This window comes from Podarcis bocagei (assembly GCF_964188305.1).
Source record: "Podarcis bocagei genome assembly, chromosome: Z".
Taxonomy (NCBI): domain Eukaryota; kingdom Metazoa; phylum Chordata; class Lepidosauria; order Squamata; family Lacertidae; genus Podarcis; species Podarcis bocagei.
The window spans coordinates 42674673-42689113 of record NC_138140.1 but is presented as its reverse complement, the minus strand read 5'-3'; the positions used below and the strand labels follow the sequence as shown (position 1 = coordinate 42689113).

General features: G+C 44.7%; 1 protein-coding gene and 1 long non-coding RNA gene across 3 annotated transcripts in view; one reads left to right on the top strand and one right to left on the bottom strand.

The window, feature by feature from the left end:
* LOC308578607 overlaps positions 1-3671 on the top strand; it is a 135494-nt gene extending 131823 nt beyond the window's left edge. The window contains exon 2 of the long non-coding RNA XR_014004028.1: positions 3137-3671. This is a non-coding gene — a long non-coding RNA (uncharacterized lncRNA). The remainder of the gene's footprint in view (positions 1-3136) is intronic.
* On the bottom strand, positions 501-13585 carry UPF3B (UPF3B regulator of nonsense mediated mRNA decay). 2 transcript variants are annotated; one of them, XM_081179029.1, is made up of 10 exons: positions 13110-13585; positions 11138-11244; positions 10880-10986; positions 9509-9607; positions 6460-6570; positions 5561-5604; positions 3607-3795; positions 2838-2989; positions 1939-2257; positions 501-1521 (listed from the first exon to the last, which is right to left on the bottom strand). In XM_081179029.1, the coding sequence occupies exons 1-10, from the start codon at positions 13437-13439 to the stop codon at positions 1378-1380; spliced, it is 1602 nt and encodes a 533-aa protein (XP_081035155.1). In that variant the 5' UTR covers positions 13440-13585; the 3' UTR covers positions 501-1377. The 2 variants fall into 2 exon arrangements, with proteins under 2 accessions (XP_081035155.1, XP_081035154.1); XM_081179028.1 differs by having other exon boundaries at positions 2838-2998; positions 13110-13547.
* Between the last annotated feature and the right edge of the window lie 856 nt (positions 13586-14441).

The window sequence follows — 14441 nt, the reverse complement described above, 5'->3', positions numbered from 1 at the left end:
TGGGGATAAGATGGAAATAGGCAGGTTCCTGCAACATGCAATGAGGATTCGTGAATATTATACAACAGTATTTTTAATGTTAGGTGCAGATTTTGCTGAGTGATGTGACTGTACTGAACCTTTCAGAATTTTGTCTATATGCCAATAAAGGTTTGAGATTGAATTAAAATTGGCAAGTAACCAGTCAAGTTCAAGTTGCAGGTAGTATCTTCATATGTATTGTAAATCACTTTGAGATGCCTCATAGCAAGCCATTCTTCATAAATGAAAAACAACTGACATGCAGCCTTTTAAAAATTAAAGTTGCAGTCAGCTGGGTGGACGGGCAGATGATTAACAGGATCATAAATGGTAGGATCAAGGGGGAATTTAACCCTCTACATCTTGCTGCAGCAGCCAGGTGGAAGATCTCTTTTCATTTATATATTTTTTAAAACAAATAATGCAAGATTATTGAAGCCCATTATGTAAATAATTACATAAAAAATACTAACAAGCAATTTTAAATGCTACTTCATAGAGTTTTATTAAGTATCAAATAGGGTACTGCCACAAAGAGGAGGTACAACTCTTAGCAAAACTTTCCTGGGTTACCAGATGCTCTACAGCTTCGGTAAAAACAGTGCACAATTAAGACGGATCATTTTTCCTATGAGATACCAGGAAACAAAAGAAGGTCGAATGCAGGGACTGTTGAGGACTATGCAGCTACCTTCAATATACATCTATATCTGGACTTTAGAAGACATGTGTAAAAAAAAAAACACGTTTCCTATGGCGAAGTTCATTTTCCTTCAAGCTATACAAATGTTAAGTGAAAGAACAAAGAAAAATATTAGCATCCACGCCTTGTTCTGAAAATTCATTTTGCAGTCGGCTACAAGCAGCACACCAGACAAAAAGATGTCTTCAGTACCAAGATTATGTTGGACCTTCCCACGCTACCTCCAGTTAATGAAACAGGTCAGAAGACCACACTCCACACAGCACAGTGGTAAAAGACAATTTAACACTTGAACAAACATGAGGCTCCAACATGGCTGTATGTTAAGTGCAAATACTGGTTCGTGGCTTTTATCTGAAAGACAGCACTCATTCTGGGCAACCACTCGTCCTATTTTAGGGTGACAAGGCCTTTCCACTCTTCAGAGATGGAAGTTTTCTCCCCCTTGTGGTTTTGCTGCCACTACCTCCCACAACTGAAAATGTATTGAGGACGCCCAAGCCCAGAGTCCCAAATCTGCAACGAGGACCTGAAACCAGATACATCCAAAAGTACTGTTCCCCCTTTATTCCCTCCTCTTCTCTACAAGGCACTTTTGGACTACAAAGTTAATGCTCTTTGGCTGCTAGGTCAGTGAGGAAGCACAACACTTGTCACTCTTCTTTTGTGTTACTGGTCTCGCACTCCTGCTTCTTATCCACTCCTTGATCGGGTGACTTTGCAGAGCTTTCATCATAGCCTGACAAACGACTTCGATTCCGAGCTCCTGGTTGATAGAGCTGCATGGCTGGGCGATCCTTAAATTAAGAATACATAAAGCTGTGATGCATAACAGTGAAAGAGTACCAGACCTGGAACAGAGATATAGGTCCAATCCCCTTGCTGCCACCCCAACCCTCCGCCTTGAAGTTCCAGGGCTTTTGGTTAAGGGGAATATATGGGATAGCCCCACAGGTGCTACTCCTGAACTTCTTACAAAAAAAGAGCAGAAATAACTGTCACTTACTAGATAAGCAAGCCAATCATTTCTACAATCCTGTAATTGCAATCCTATGCATTCCCAGTGGGAAATAAGTTGTACTACAAATAAACCTTATTTTGTAATGTCCTTAGATGCAGTCATATTTTTTTAACATTCTGTGTCTATAATAAAGAGCTGCATACACCCACAGCCTAACAAAGAACAATGATTTTATTACTGAATCAATCAGCACCTTGTTTCTAATGCGATCCCTCTTAGCCATATCTTCTTTTTTCTCCTCTTTGGTTACTTTCTCGGATTTTTCTGCATTGCCCATGTACTCTGCCAATTCAGCTCTCTTCCCTTTCTCTCGCAATGAGTCTCTTTCCCTTTTCACATCTTCCTCCTTTCTTCTAAAAACCTTCTCTTTCTCGAAGCGCTCTTTCTGCCTCCTTCTCTCTTCTTCTTGGCGTCGGAGTTTGTCTCTTTCTCTTTGCATTCTCTCATACTCTCTGTCTCGGTCATATTCTCTCTCTCTTTCTCTATAGTCTTTTCCACAGTCATCTTCCAATCTGTATGAAAAGAGACTTGGGAGATTCAATCTGGAGAGAAGACAGTAAAATGAAGGCCTATCGCCACTATATTGCCATGCAGACACTAAAATGACGCCCTGGAAAGAGAGCATCCTGGAAAGAGTTCTAACCAAGTATCAGCTACTGTACATTTCTTGAAAACCACAGCCAAAGATAACACAAGGCTATTTACTAAACCAGAAATTCTCAAGGCTGTTTCTCACGCTTCGTGCGGCAACAAACCCAGCTTTGCAGCTGAACTTAAATTCAACAGCAGTCAATCCTAGTTCTCTGGCATTTGTAACACTTCGCTTTTCAGTTTACACTTTGAGAAGCGTACCTAAAAATAATTAAATTCTAATATGCGAAGGGACCCTAACTGAGCTGCATTTCTGACAATCTGCTCTTCAGCCATTTGTAACTGCGAGAAAGACTAGAAAGACCAAAAGGTGGTCCCTCCACAGTTCTAATCTGGAACACTAGTCAACTATAGAATTTAAACGCAGATCTGGTACGAGGCAGCCTAATTAAGAATCATATTCTGAGAAATAAGGATATGTACTGAAATGAAAGCACTAACTTTTTGGACTTCTCCTCCTTCGCCTCCCCATCGGAGCGCTTGGCTGGCATACTGCTGGTTGCACTTGCTGCCTTTTCCTCCCTCAGGCTCTCTTTCTCCAGTTTCTTGGCCTTTTCTTTCTTTTCAAAGTCTCTTTCATCTTTTTCTGGCTTCTTAAGTAGCTAGGAAGAGAACAAATTTAGTTTTCCCTACTAAGTTAATTCTGCTGCTAACTGTGCTAGGATGCTGGTCTGCACTGAAAGGCAAGGGGGTACCTGGTGCATAATACAAGAGTAAAGATATTAGCATTACGTGACTAGCTATTTCCATGATTCACAGTTTCTTATCATTACCAGAACTTTGCTTTAAAAAAAAATTCCCAATGCAATCCAATACTTCTGAGCACACATCCCACTGAGTCCAGTGGTGTTTACTCTCAAGGCTTAATGGTATAGGATTATGGCCTTGTTCTATGTTCTGCTTTTTATTCTCAAGAGATTTCTACGGCTAGCTTCTGGTGCAATAAATAAGAACTTGTCACCACTGTTTGCTTACACAGTGCCTTCAAAACACATGCTGTACAGAACTGAGTACTATTCTATAGTACTTTAATCTAAGTCTGTATAACTTAGTCCCAAGCATGCATAGGATTGCAACCTCAAATAATTGTGTGCATGCAAAAAAAGAGCACACTTTATACAAAGCCAAATGCAAAATTTCTCTCATATTTCACGAGTGTGAATACGAAAGCAACATATGGCCAATGCATCCTACAGGAATGAAGGCTTACCTTAATCTTTGGTTCATCCTTTGATTTGTCCCTTTCTTTTTCTGGGCATCGCTCCACTTTCTTTGTTTTTTCGGCTTCTTTCCTTTTCCTCCTTTCTTCCTCTTTCCATTTTCTTCTTTCTTCTTCTCGTTGTCTTTTCCTCTCTAGTTCTCTCCTCCTCCTCTCCTCTCGTTTTTCTTCTCTAAGCCGCTGTAAGATGGGGGGGGGGGAGATGTAGTGAGACTTTAGCCAAGTCTTTATGGTGGGACAGGAGAGATTTTGCATCATAAACTGCTCCAAAAGATCCAAACTGAGTGAATGGGTGGTAAACCATAGAATCGTCGAGTTGGAAGGTACCCTGGGGATCATCTAGTCCAACCCCCTGAAATGCAGGAATATGCAGCTGTCCCATACAAGGGTTGAACCTGCAACCTTGGCGTTATCAGCACCACGCTCTAACCAACTGAGCTATCCAATTGGCTAATGGCATATAGCACTAGGAACAGTTCTGTATATGTATTAAGAAGTTAGAAGCTCACAAATAGAAAAGATTTATTTGAGCACTGTAATAACAATCATTACCTTTACCCGAAAACATAACCTATTGCTCTCCTACCTATTAACCATGGATCTAAGGACGTCAAATAAAAATTTTAACAGAGGATTTTAGATATAGATCTCCAGGAGCTGCAAGGGTACTCTGTTCCCCATAGTCACTGGGGTTACTATGAACCTTTCTAAAGATGGAACGCCATACTTGAGTTGGTAAACAATCCTTAAACCTAGGAAGTATTTCTCTCTGGCAAGGTTTAATGTTCTTCCCTCGAATTTATTAGATGGCAATAAAACTGCTAGCACATTTGCAAAGCTAAGCAGGGTCTAGTATGGTTTCAAATTAGATGGGGGACCACATCTTGAGATTTTTGAATTACAGCAGGTTGGCCTGGTTAACCATTGGTGTCCCTTCCAACTCTACAATTCCATATTATAATGCTGAAGAACAACAAATGCTGCCCCTGTAACAATGCTGAGGTGAGGTCTGTATTGCATATCTTTTTCTATTGTAGTTTTCATCAAGGGGCTAGGAAAGACCCAGTATATCCTACTACAAAGTCGCCCTATCCCCCCCCCTTGCCCCTCTGCGTCTCTAAAGATCACTTTGCTTCACAGTTACAATTGTTCCAGAGTAACCAATTGTTAAAGAACAATTGGCAAAGTTTTTGAATATTTTTATTAGATGCCTTATGACTAATGTACATATATTATATCTACTATATATTTTGGAAAGTGGTTTGTCTGCCGCTTCCTGTTCTTCATAAGTTTCACCACTTCTCAGGATATTGTCACCAAACATGGCCTGAGAGTTCTGGAGCTGGCAGTCATCATCAATGCTTGGATGCTGGCTGCCATGTTGATTCAAGATGGCACACCAAATCATGACCTTGGTGTTACCTTGCCCCAATTTTTGGCACGATGGGTCCAAATTTACAAATCTCACTATCCATTTTTTTTAAAAGAACACAGCATTTTTTGGTTTCTACAAATTCCCATGCCATGCGCTTCCCACATATATTCATTCTAGAATTTTAATTCTGTGTTTTCCAGCTGTATTAATATTTTCATGAATGTTATCAAGACTAATTGTCAATTGCTATGTTTTAATGGTCTGCTGACTGCTATTTAACAAAATTAATTTGAGCAATTACCTTTACCCCAAAACATATATTCTGAAATTATGCAAAATTCAGAGTTGCTGTATTAGGACACCTGTGGGAATAATGATTTTAAAACATTCATTTCACCCTGGTAGCCTCATCCAAAGAAAGCTAGAAATGCCGAAGTACACATAACAAGATCCAGTAACAGGCTTTTCAATCTCACTCACTACTACCATGAGATTAAGTGTTATTGGACAGCATTCAAATATTCAAAAATGCCAACATAATTAAGCAGGCTGTTCTGAAATAATTGTTACCTGTTTATTCTTCAAGAAGTTCAACAGAGGAGTTGTTTTTTTTGCTAAAGAATGTAAAAGAAAGTGCTTTTGTATTTATTTCAACACATTTTATTTGTGGAAATAATGCAAGAAGAATATTCATGTGAAAATTTTAAGTTACAAAACAAAACTGAAATTATGTATAACCAAAACTCATCAAAATGTAGTACAAATACATATAGTTATGCTGAGACAACAATTCTTTTCTGTTGTTTCCATATGGGGAAATAAAAATGCTGTCCATCTTCATGTATCTAACTAAATTAAGATCTTCCCTCATTACCTCAGGTTACAGACACTTCAGGTTACAGACTCCGCTAACCCAGAAATAGTACCTCGGGTTAAGAACAGCTTCAAGTTAAGAACGGACCTCCGGAATGAATTAAGTTCTTAACCCGAGGTACCACTGTATTTGTTCTGGAGGTCTGTTCTTAACCTGAAGCACCACTTTAGCTACCGCTGCGCCGCCGCTGCACGATTTCTGTTCTCATCCTGAAGCAAAGTTCATAACCCGAGGTAATATTTCTGGGTTAGCGGAGTCTGTGACCTGAAACCTATGTAACCTGAAGCGTATGTAACCTGAGGTACCACTGTACTATTTCAAAAATAGCAATTGATTTTTTAAAAGGTAAAACAGTAAAAATGAAAAAATCACGACCATACTTTAAAGCATACAAAAGTTAAAATACTAAAACAGATTAAAACTACCTCAACTTTCTAATCCTCTAGGGAGGCTTGTCTAAACAACAGTATTTTTAGCAGGTGCTGAAAAAGGAGTGAAATTGCCTGCTTGGTCTCAATAGGCAGGGAGTTCCAAAGATTAGGCACTGCCATGCTATGTTCTGTAACTATATGCTGTGTGACAATACTTTTTATACCTATTAATTCTTTGTTTCTTGCCTCTATTTCCTCCAGCAATGTCTCAGGGGTGGATGTTAATTTTTCATCATCAGCACTATAGTTTTCCAAAAACTTCTTATATTCTGGATCTGATGAGGAACCAAAGGGTAAGAACCATAAATATACGCACTTAAAAATGATACATAACATGTAAAGCTAAAAGTAACAAGACCTCCAGCTGTCATGTTAGATACCGTATTTTTCGCTCTATTGGACGCACCGGACCACAGGACGCACCTAGTTTTTAGAGGAGGAAATCAAGGAAAAAAATATTATCCCTCCCCCTAGCCCCAAAGAGCAACGGACAGGCTGCGCGCAGCCTGTCTGCTTCTCCCAGAGCTTCTTGGGGCTGCGGGGGAAGCCCGGGTTCCCCCACCAGCCCCAAAGAGCAAAGAAGCCAAGACAGCTCAGGGGATCCATAGCCGCGCAACCTCTCCAGCCAGGAGCTAAACCTCTCCAGCGCGGCTAAAGAAGAAGACAAGGCAGTCCAGGGCAGGCACTCACTGCCCTGGCTTCCTCTTTAGCCTTGCACAGCATCTTTAGTCTTGCACAAAGGAATGGATTGCGCCCGCTGTCCACCGGGGCTGGACTAGATGACTCCTGGGGTTCCCTTCCAACCTTGCAATTCTATGACCTCGGAAGGTGTTGGGGGTCTCCACCACTGGAGGCTTTTAAGCAGCGGTTGGGGGACCATCTCTCTGGCGTTCTTTAGCTGTGATTCCTACATTGTGAGGGGGCTGGGCTAGATGACCCTCAGGTGGCCCTCCCAACTCTGTACAGTCCTACAGTTCTGCAGCAGGAGATCCACAGCCACTTAGAATCATAGAATCATAGAATTGGAATAGACCACAAGGGCCATCAAGTCCAACCCCCTGCCAAGCAGGAAACACCATCAGAGCACTTCACACAATGCCCACACCATCAGAGCACTTCACACAATGCCCACACCATCAGAGCACTTCACACAATGCCCACCATCAGACCACTTCATACAATGCCCACTCCCAATTTTCATCTGAGAGACATGTGGCTTCAGTGTCTAGGCAGGTACCCCCCTACTTGCCACACTTCCCCCACCCCACTTAAGCTGAGGGAATTCCTGCCCAGAGAAGCTCCCAGGTGAGGCAAGGGTTAAGATCTACCTCTGGTAGATCTCTTGCGGCTGGAGAGGCACGCAAGGCTAAAGAGGAAGCCAGGGCAGTGGGATGGATTTGCGAAGGAGGCTTTGCGAAGCCTCCTCCCCCCCCCCCTGGAGAGGCGCGCAAGTCTAAAGAGGAAGCCAAGGCAGCGAACGGGATGGATCGCGTTCCCTGCTCTGGCTTCCTCTTTAGCCTTGCGAAGTCTCCCCCCCCCCCCAGGCGCGCAAGTCTAAAGGGGAAGCCAGGCAGCAAGCGCGATCCATCCCGTTTGCTGCCTGGCTTCCCCTTTAGACTTGCGAAGCCCCCCCCCCCCCCACCCCCGGAGAGGCGCGCAAGTCTAAAGGGGAAGCCAGGCAGCAAGCGCGATCCATCCCGTTTGCTGCCTGGCTTCCCCTTTAGACTTGCGAAGCCCCCCACCCCCCCCCACCCCCGGAGAGGCGCGCAAGTCTAAAGGGGAAGCCAGGCAGCAAGCGCGATCCATCCCGTTTGCTGCCTGGCTTCCCCTTTAGACTTGCGAAGCCCCCCACCCCCCCACCCCCGGAGAGGCGCGCAAGTCTAAAGGGGAAGCCAGGCAGCGAACGGGATGGATCGCGCTCGCTGCCCTGGCTTCCTCTTTAGCCTTGCGAAGCCTCCCCCGGCTGGAGAGGTTGTGCAAGGCTTTTCTAGAGGAGGGAGAAGGGACTGACTGGCGGCGTCAGTCCCTTCTCCCTCTTGGGGAAAAGCCCGCAAGAGCCGCGCGAAGCTTGTGTGGGGCTCTTGAGGGCTTTTCCTGCCTGCCTCCTCCCTGCATTCGCTCCATAGGACGCACAGACTTTTCCCCTTAGTTTTTAAGACGGGAAAAGTGCGTCCTATGGTGCGAAAAATACGGTATATGCTCTACTTTTGAATAAAGGATGTTGTTTCTACAGTACTGTTTTTATCTACCCGTAAAATACAACAACCTAGGGTGCAGTTCTATACATGCTTAACTGGGAACCAACCCCATTAAATTCAATGGACTTTACTTCCAGGTAGACATGCAGAGGTTTGTGCTGTCAAAAGGCTCTTTGCACATCAGCAAGTGTGCATCAACCAAACATTAAATTCTCCCTAATAACCAGACAGAATAATCACTGTGAATAGAAAGTGTGGTAATACCCTTAAAAATGGTTAATGGCAATACTATGTAACATTATTAGATCACATTAATAAATATTATGCAGTATTGCCATTAACTGTGGCATATGGACTTCTGACATGAATAGGTCACTTTGATCACAAGATTTTATAATCTGTATCAAGGCAGCAGCTTCTTCTGTTGGCAATTTTCAATTGGTTTTAACGGCAGGTGCAATAAATTTTGCTCCTCGCCCGCCCTGCCCCCACAATATAATGCCTAATATCTGCTAATAGAAAAATGACCCACCCCCTTCAAAGATCTGCCCAGACAAGGTACAAGAAGTGGACAAGCCGCTGCAAGAACTGCACTAAAGTCCAATTTTCTACTTCATTGGACCTATACAGATATTGACATCCTGCGGAGGAATTTCTGCCATGAGACTATCAACAAAGTAGACTGTAAGGAATTAAACCTAGCAAGTGAAAAGACTTAGCTCCGTCAAGTTTAGTAAATGATCTAGGCGTGAGAAAGGTGAAAAAATAGGGCATGTGGGGACAAGCAGAGCAATACTATGGTATGCTGGTGGCCTGTATCTAAAAAACTTTGCCTCAAACACATTATGAATTGATTTTATGAATGTAGTGTTGTTTAAAACTGTTTGTATGTGTGATTGCTCTTTGTATGTTTTTATTGTATTGTAAATCACTTTGGGATGGCTCATGGAAGTAAATGAAACCCTTACACTGGAAGTATTTTCATCGAATGACAGCAGCAACTGCTACTACTCACCATCTTCAATGGTTCCAGCTTTGGCATCCTTTTTCTTACTCTTCTTTTTGGCAGCTTTTTGAAACGGCGCAAATTCCACTACAGCAGGATATTCTAGACCTGTTCATATATAAAAATATTAAAGACAACAACAAAAATGTTAAGAATGGAAAAACCTTTTCTTTTTGTGTGTGTGTGTGCGGGGGGGGGGCTATATCTCAAAACCAAGAAACCCCACAATCAAGATAATGTTTTGAGACATGAGATTCACAAAACTCATTTCTTGCCTGACATGAGCTGTCTGTCCAGGCCTCCTGCAACAGCAGCTAATTGGAGAAAATACCTCCATTGCTACCCAAACCAATACTACGGTTTATATCCTGCTCACCTGGGAAAACAATTGAACTGGCCCTGAAACTACAAAATAGTTCTGATACATTTTATGAACTGGCAAATTGGATCATTTTTTTAAAAAAAATTAATCATGATACGAAAGCTACTTGTCTGGTTATTCAAAAGCAAACACTTACATGAGACTATCCTATCAGAAACAATAGAGGAGGGAAATTGGCAGTATGAAGAAGGGTAAGCAATCAAAATAATATAATTCTATTATTCTAGAGTGCTATTTCAGCTACTGTTGCTCAAGTAGAGAATGCTAAAGCAGCATCCCATACCATGCAGAGCTAATGAACTCTGTTTTGCATGTCAGTACTGTACAATTAAAGTTATTATTACCAGAAATTATGTGTGCCTTGCAAATCCATAAAAAGGATTGGGTCTCTCTGGATCCACAACACAAATGTGGCACTAGCTGTGCTTCTTCGCCACACCCAAAGCCATCTGCTTATGCGGTGCAAAGCAGCAGCTATCCCTAATTAGCAGATTAAGGTACAGTACAGTACAGTACAGTACAGTAGAAGATAGGATTTAGACAAGGGACAGGGTACTTTGAGACTCCCCAGATGTTGTTGGACTCTAACTCCCATAAACTGAAGCAGAGATGGCCAATGATCAGGGGTCTGGGAGTTGTTGTTTAACATCATCTGGAACGCCACAGGTTCCCCATTATTGATGCACACTACAAACCTAAGTGTACTTATTCAGAAGCATGTCCAATTGCCGCTTGTGCAATTTACTTTCGAGAAAGTATGCTTAGGAATGGGCTGTTAAAACAACAGTCCAAGAAATGAGATGAACTGCACTAAAATCAAAGGTACCTACTACCACATTATAATGCACTGAATTGGGCTATAAGCTGTCCTTTGAAATCTTTAGTCAAGTAATAAATGCATGGGTTTTCCAGAATTACAGTTTAATTACGGTATAAATGTATGCCAACATGTTTTAAAGCAGATATGATATACAGAACCAAGTTTTAGGCTTACTTGCCTTTGTGATCAACAAAAACATAACCATCAAAGCGATCCCTGAACAGAACAATGTCTTCTTGGTTTTTAAAGTTGATGTATGCTCTGGAAAACATGTGAGGGTACAAACTGCAGAAGGACAGAAAATGGCAATGTATAAGGAAACGTCGCTGAGTGATGATTGTAAATATACACAACACAGACGGATGTAAAACAGAAAGACATTTATGACATGACATTGTTACATGAAGCACAGCCAAATGTTTATAGTTCCTTTTACCTGGAGTCATTAGCAAAGAATTCAAAATAGTCATGTTCAGGCAAGGGTTGGAGATGTTCTTCAAGCTGTTCCTTGGTCAAGCTGGGAGGCAGGCGTCGAATCACTACCTTAAATAAAAAGTTGCATTTGTTTACAAAAACTAGGTGTATAATACAATATTTTTTCTTTTAAAAAAACAAGGTTCCATCATACAGTGGTACCTGGGTTGTCAAACCACTTAGTTGTCGAACAAATCGGCTCCTGAACGCTGCAAACCTGGAAGTGAGTGTTCCTGTTTGTGAACGTTCTTTGGAAGCCAAATGTCCAGCACGGCTTCTGGTTCAGTGCAGGAAGTTCCTGCAGCCAATCGGAAGCCACGCCTTGGTTTTCGAACCGTTCCGGGAGTTGAACATTTTCCCGGACCAGATTAAGTTTGACAACCAAGGTATTTCAAAACAAAGGAAAATACCTTAGACAGGGTGACATTTCTACCACAGATTTCATAATAAACCAGCTTCTCTGCAGCCCGTGCTCTTCTGGCATGTAAATCTCTGTGTAATGAATTCCATCAAGTAAAGTAAAGAAAAAATGCCGACCTGTCCTACAATAGTCTGATGTTTTTCCATTGCTAGTTTTTTTGGATCCACACTTGTATATACACCAACACACACACACGAAAAGATCCACTAGACTATATGCTTTGTACACAAAAGGTTCCATGTTTAATCCCTAGCATCCCCAGGTAGGTATGGAAGGTAATCTTATCCGGCATACTGGTGGAGCCACTTGCCAGTCAGCACAGAGAAGACTGATAGGTCAATAACGTTAATCAGTACAAGGCAGCTTCCTACGTAATCTTTCAACCAGTCTGTTGCATCATGTTCGTTACAACTGAAAGACATTTTTGCACACCAATTATTTACTGGATAGTAATGCATGGCAAGTAATAATGCTCTTTGGTGACTAGAATGTGAGTGTTCCTTAATAAGAGAGCTTTATCAAAACAGAGATTAAAAAATGGTGCAATTTGAGGCCAGTTTATACAATGAGCAGAACTGAAAAGAAAACCCCTGTTCTGGACCACTTCTGGTATAGGCCAGCTAAACCAGGTGAGAGCAAACCCTTGGTGAGTTTGGAGCACTTCCCCTGCTTACGAAGACAAGTTCCAGCAGATTTGGCAGATGAGACCAATAGTGGATCCAATGGTCAAGAAGGCAGTCTCTGCACATTCTGTAGAAGGAAGCGAGGGGCAGGTGGGGTTGGGAAGGAGCAGGAAAACCCCGATCCCAAACCTCCTCTGCCTTCTGGGAGATCTTGGGAAGAAGAAAAGGCTAAAACACTGCACATGTCCGGACTGGGGTTGTATGCCTCCTTCCAACAACTTCTGCAGCCAAGCTGATGCCAAACGTTTTGCTCTGCTTTCCTTTGGACTGGCGAGTCAGCGGTGAAGCCCAGGACCTCTACTGCACAACACTGCCCAGGCTTGCAGTGACCCAGGCAGGTGCTAAATGCAGCACTTTGACTTCACCCCAGGCGCTCCATCGTCTCTCGGGGTACAGATACCCACACAGACATTTCAGGCTGCAGGTGACAGTGGTGGCCGTCAGCAGAGTTTATGCGATGGTAGGGGAATGGGGAATAACGCACGCACGCGCACCCGTCTTTTGAAACCTTGCGACTTAAAAGTATTCCCGCACCTCCTCTCTCGCCCCCCGACCCCCAACCTGCGGATTAAGGAGAAAAAGCCATCGCGTCAGGAGAGGCGAAGAGCCTAGTTCTCCATGCACTGCTGCGGGAAACCGCACGCGAATATTTTTGCGCTTGAACTGTCGCCCCACGAGCGAGAGGGAGGCTGACGCCACGGGGCTACGATGCGCAGCAAGGCGCCGTCGGCCCCGCGGAGTCCAGCACAGCCCGAGGGAAAGGCGCCGCACCTGCCGGGGGACCCCGACCCCGACGGGCCCCGCGCGGGGAGCTTCTCTGCTTTGCGCACCTTGCTCAGGATCTCTTTCTTGTCCTTCGGGCGCTCCAGCCTGTCCGGTTCGCCTCCCGCCTTGGCGTCCGCTGCCACCGCCACCGCCGCTGCTCCCACGCCTCCGGTCGGGGTGACGGGAGCCCCTCGCTTCTCCTTCGGCCGCGCGTTCTCCTTGTCTTCCTTCATTGCGAACGCGGAGAGCCCCACCAGGCCTTCGCCCGTCAACGCCCGCGCCGCCGATGCCTCCCTCCGCCCGCGCCTCGCCAGATCCGCGCGCCCATTGGCCGCCGCTGCTCTCGCAGGAACGGGAGGGGGAGAGCGGGACGCCGCCGCCGGCGGCAGCAGCATAGTAAACAACGGCGCCACAGCGCCCCCTCGGCCGGCGAGAGGAGAGCCCGGCGCTCAGACCCAGTGGAGAGGCGCTTTCCCGCGACTACATCTCCCAGCATGCTCCGAGGTTGCCCGTCTTAGTGGGGCTCTTCAATTCGCTTGAGGCTTCGGGACTACATCTCCCAGCATGCAGCGCGACAGGTACCCTCCTCTTAGTGGGGCGTTTCAATTCGTCGGATGCTTCGGGACTACGTCTCCCACCATGCACCGCCCCGCGGAGAGATTGCCTAATTTTAGTAGGGCGCTTCAATTGGCTGGATGCTTCGGGACTACATATCCCAGCATGCACCGCCCCGAGGAGACGTTGGCTCATCCCAGTGAGGCGCTTCAATTCGCGTGATGCTTCGGGACTACATCTCCCAGCATGCTCAGCCCCGCGGAGAGGTTGCTTAATTTTAGTGGGGCGTTTCAATTCGCGGGATGCTTCAAGAATACGTCTCCCAGCATGCACCGCCCAGCGGAGAGGTTGCCTAATTTTAGTGGGGCGTTTCAATTCGCTGGATGCTTCGAGACTACATCTCCCAGCATGCTCCGCCAACCCCAAAAAAAGTTTCCCGCATCTTTAAAAGGTTCAATTCCCGACATGCACTGCGGCCTGTCAGGCACCTAACAGTTGCAGTATATATCGTGGCTTTTTTATATAGGTATAAATATACTGTAAGATATAGTGTCAGATATATATAGTGTAAGAGAGGAGAGCGATATCCACTGAGCCTTTAAACAGAAACCAAACAAATCGCCTCAGAGCGTTCCGCGGGGCTTGTCGCCATAGCAACATCACCCCTTAACCCTGTCGTGGCCATGACAGGGGGCGGGGGGCACATGCGCAGCTGACGCCTTTGGAGCGGGGGAGGGAGGGAAGGTTGCCTTCTGGGCCACGCTGCCTGAAGCTCGCGATAGTAGGGCTGTTGGCGGAGCATGCGCAGGAGGCCAGCTCTGCTTTGAGGGCGAAGTCGTGTG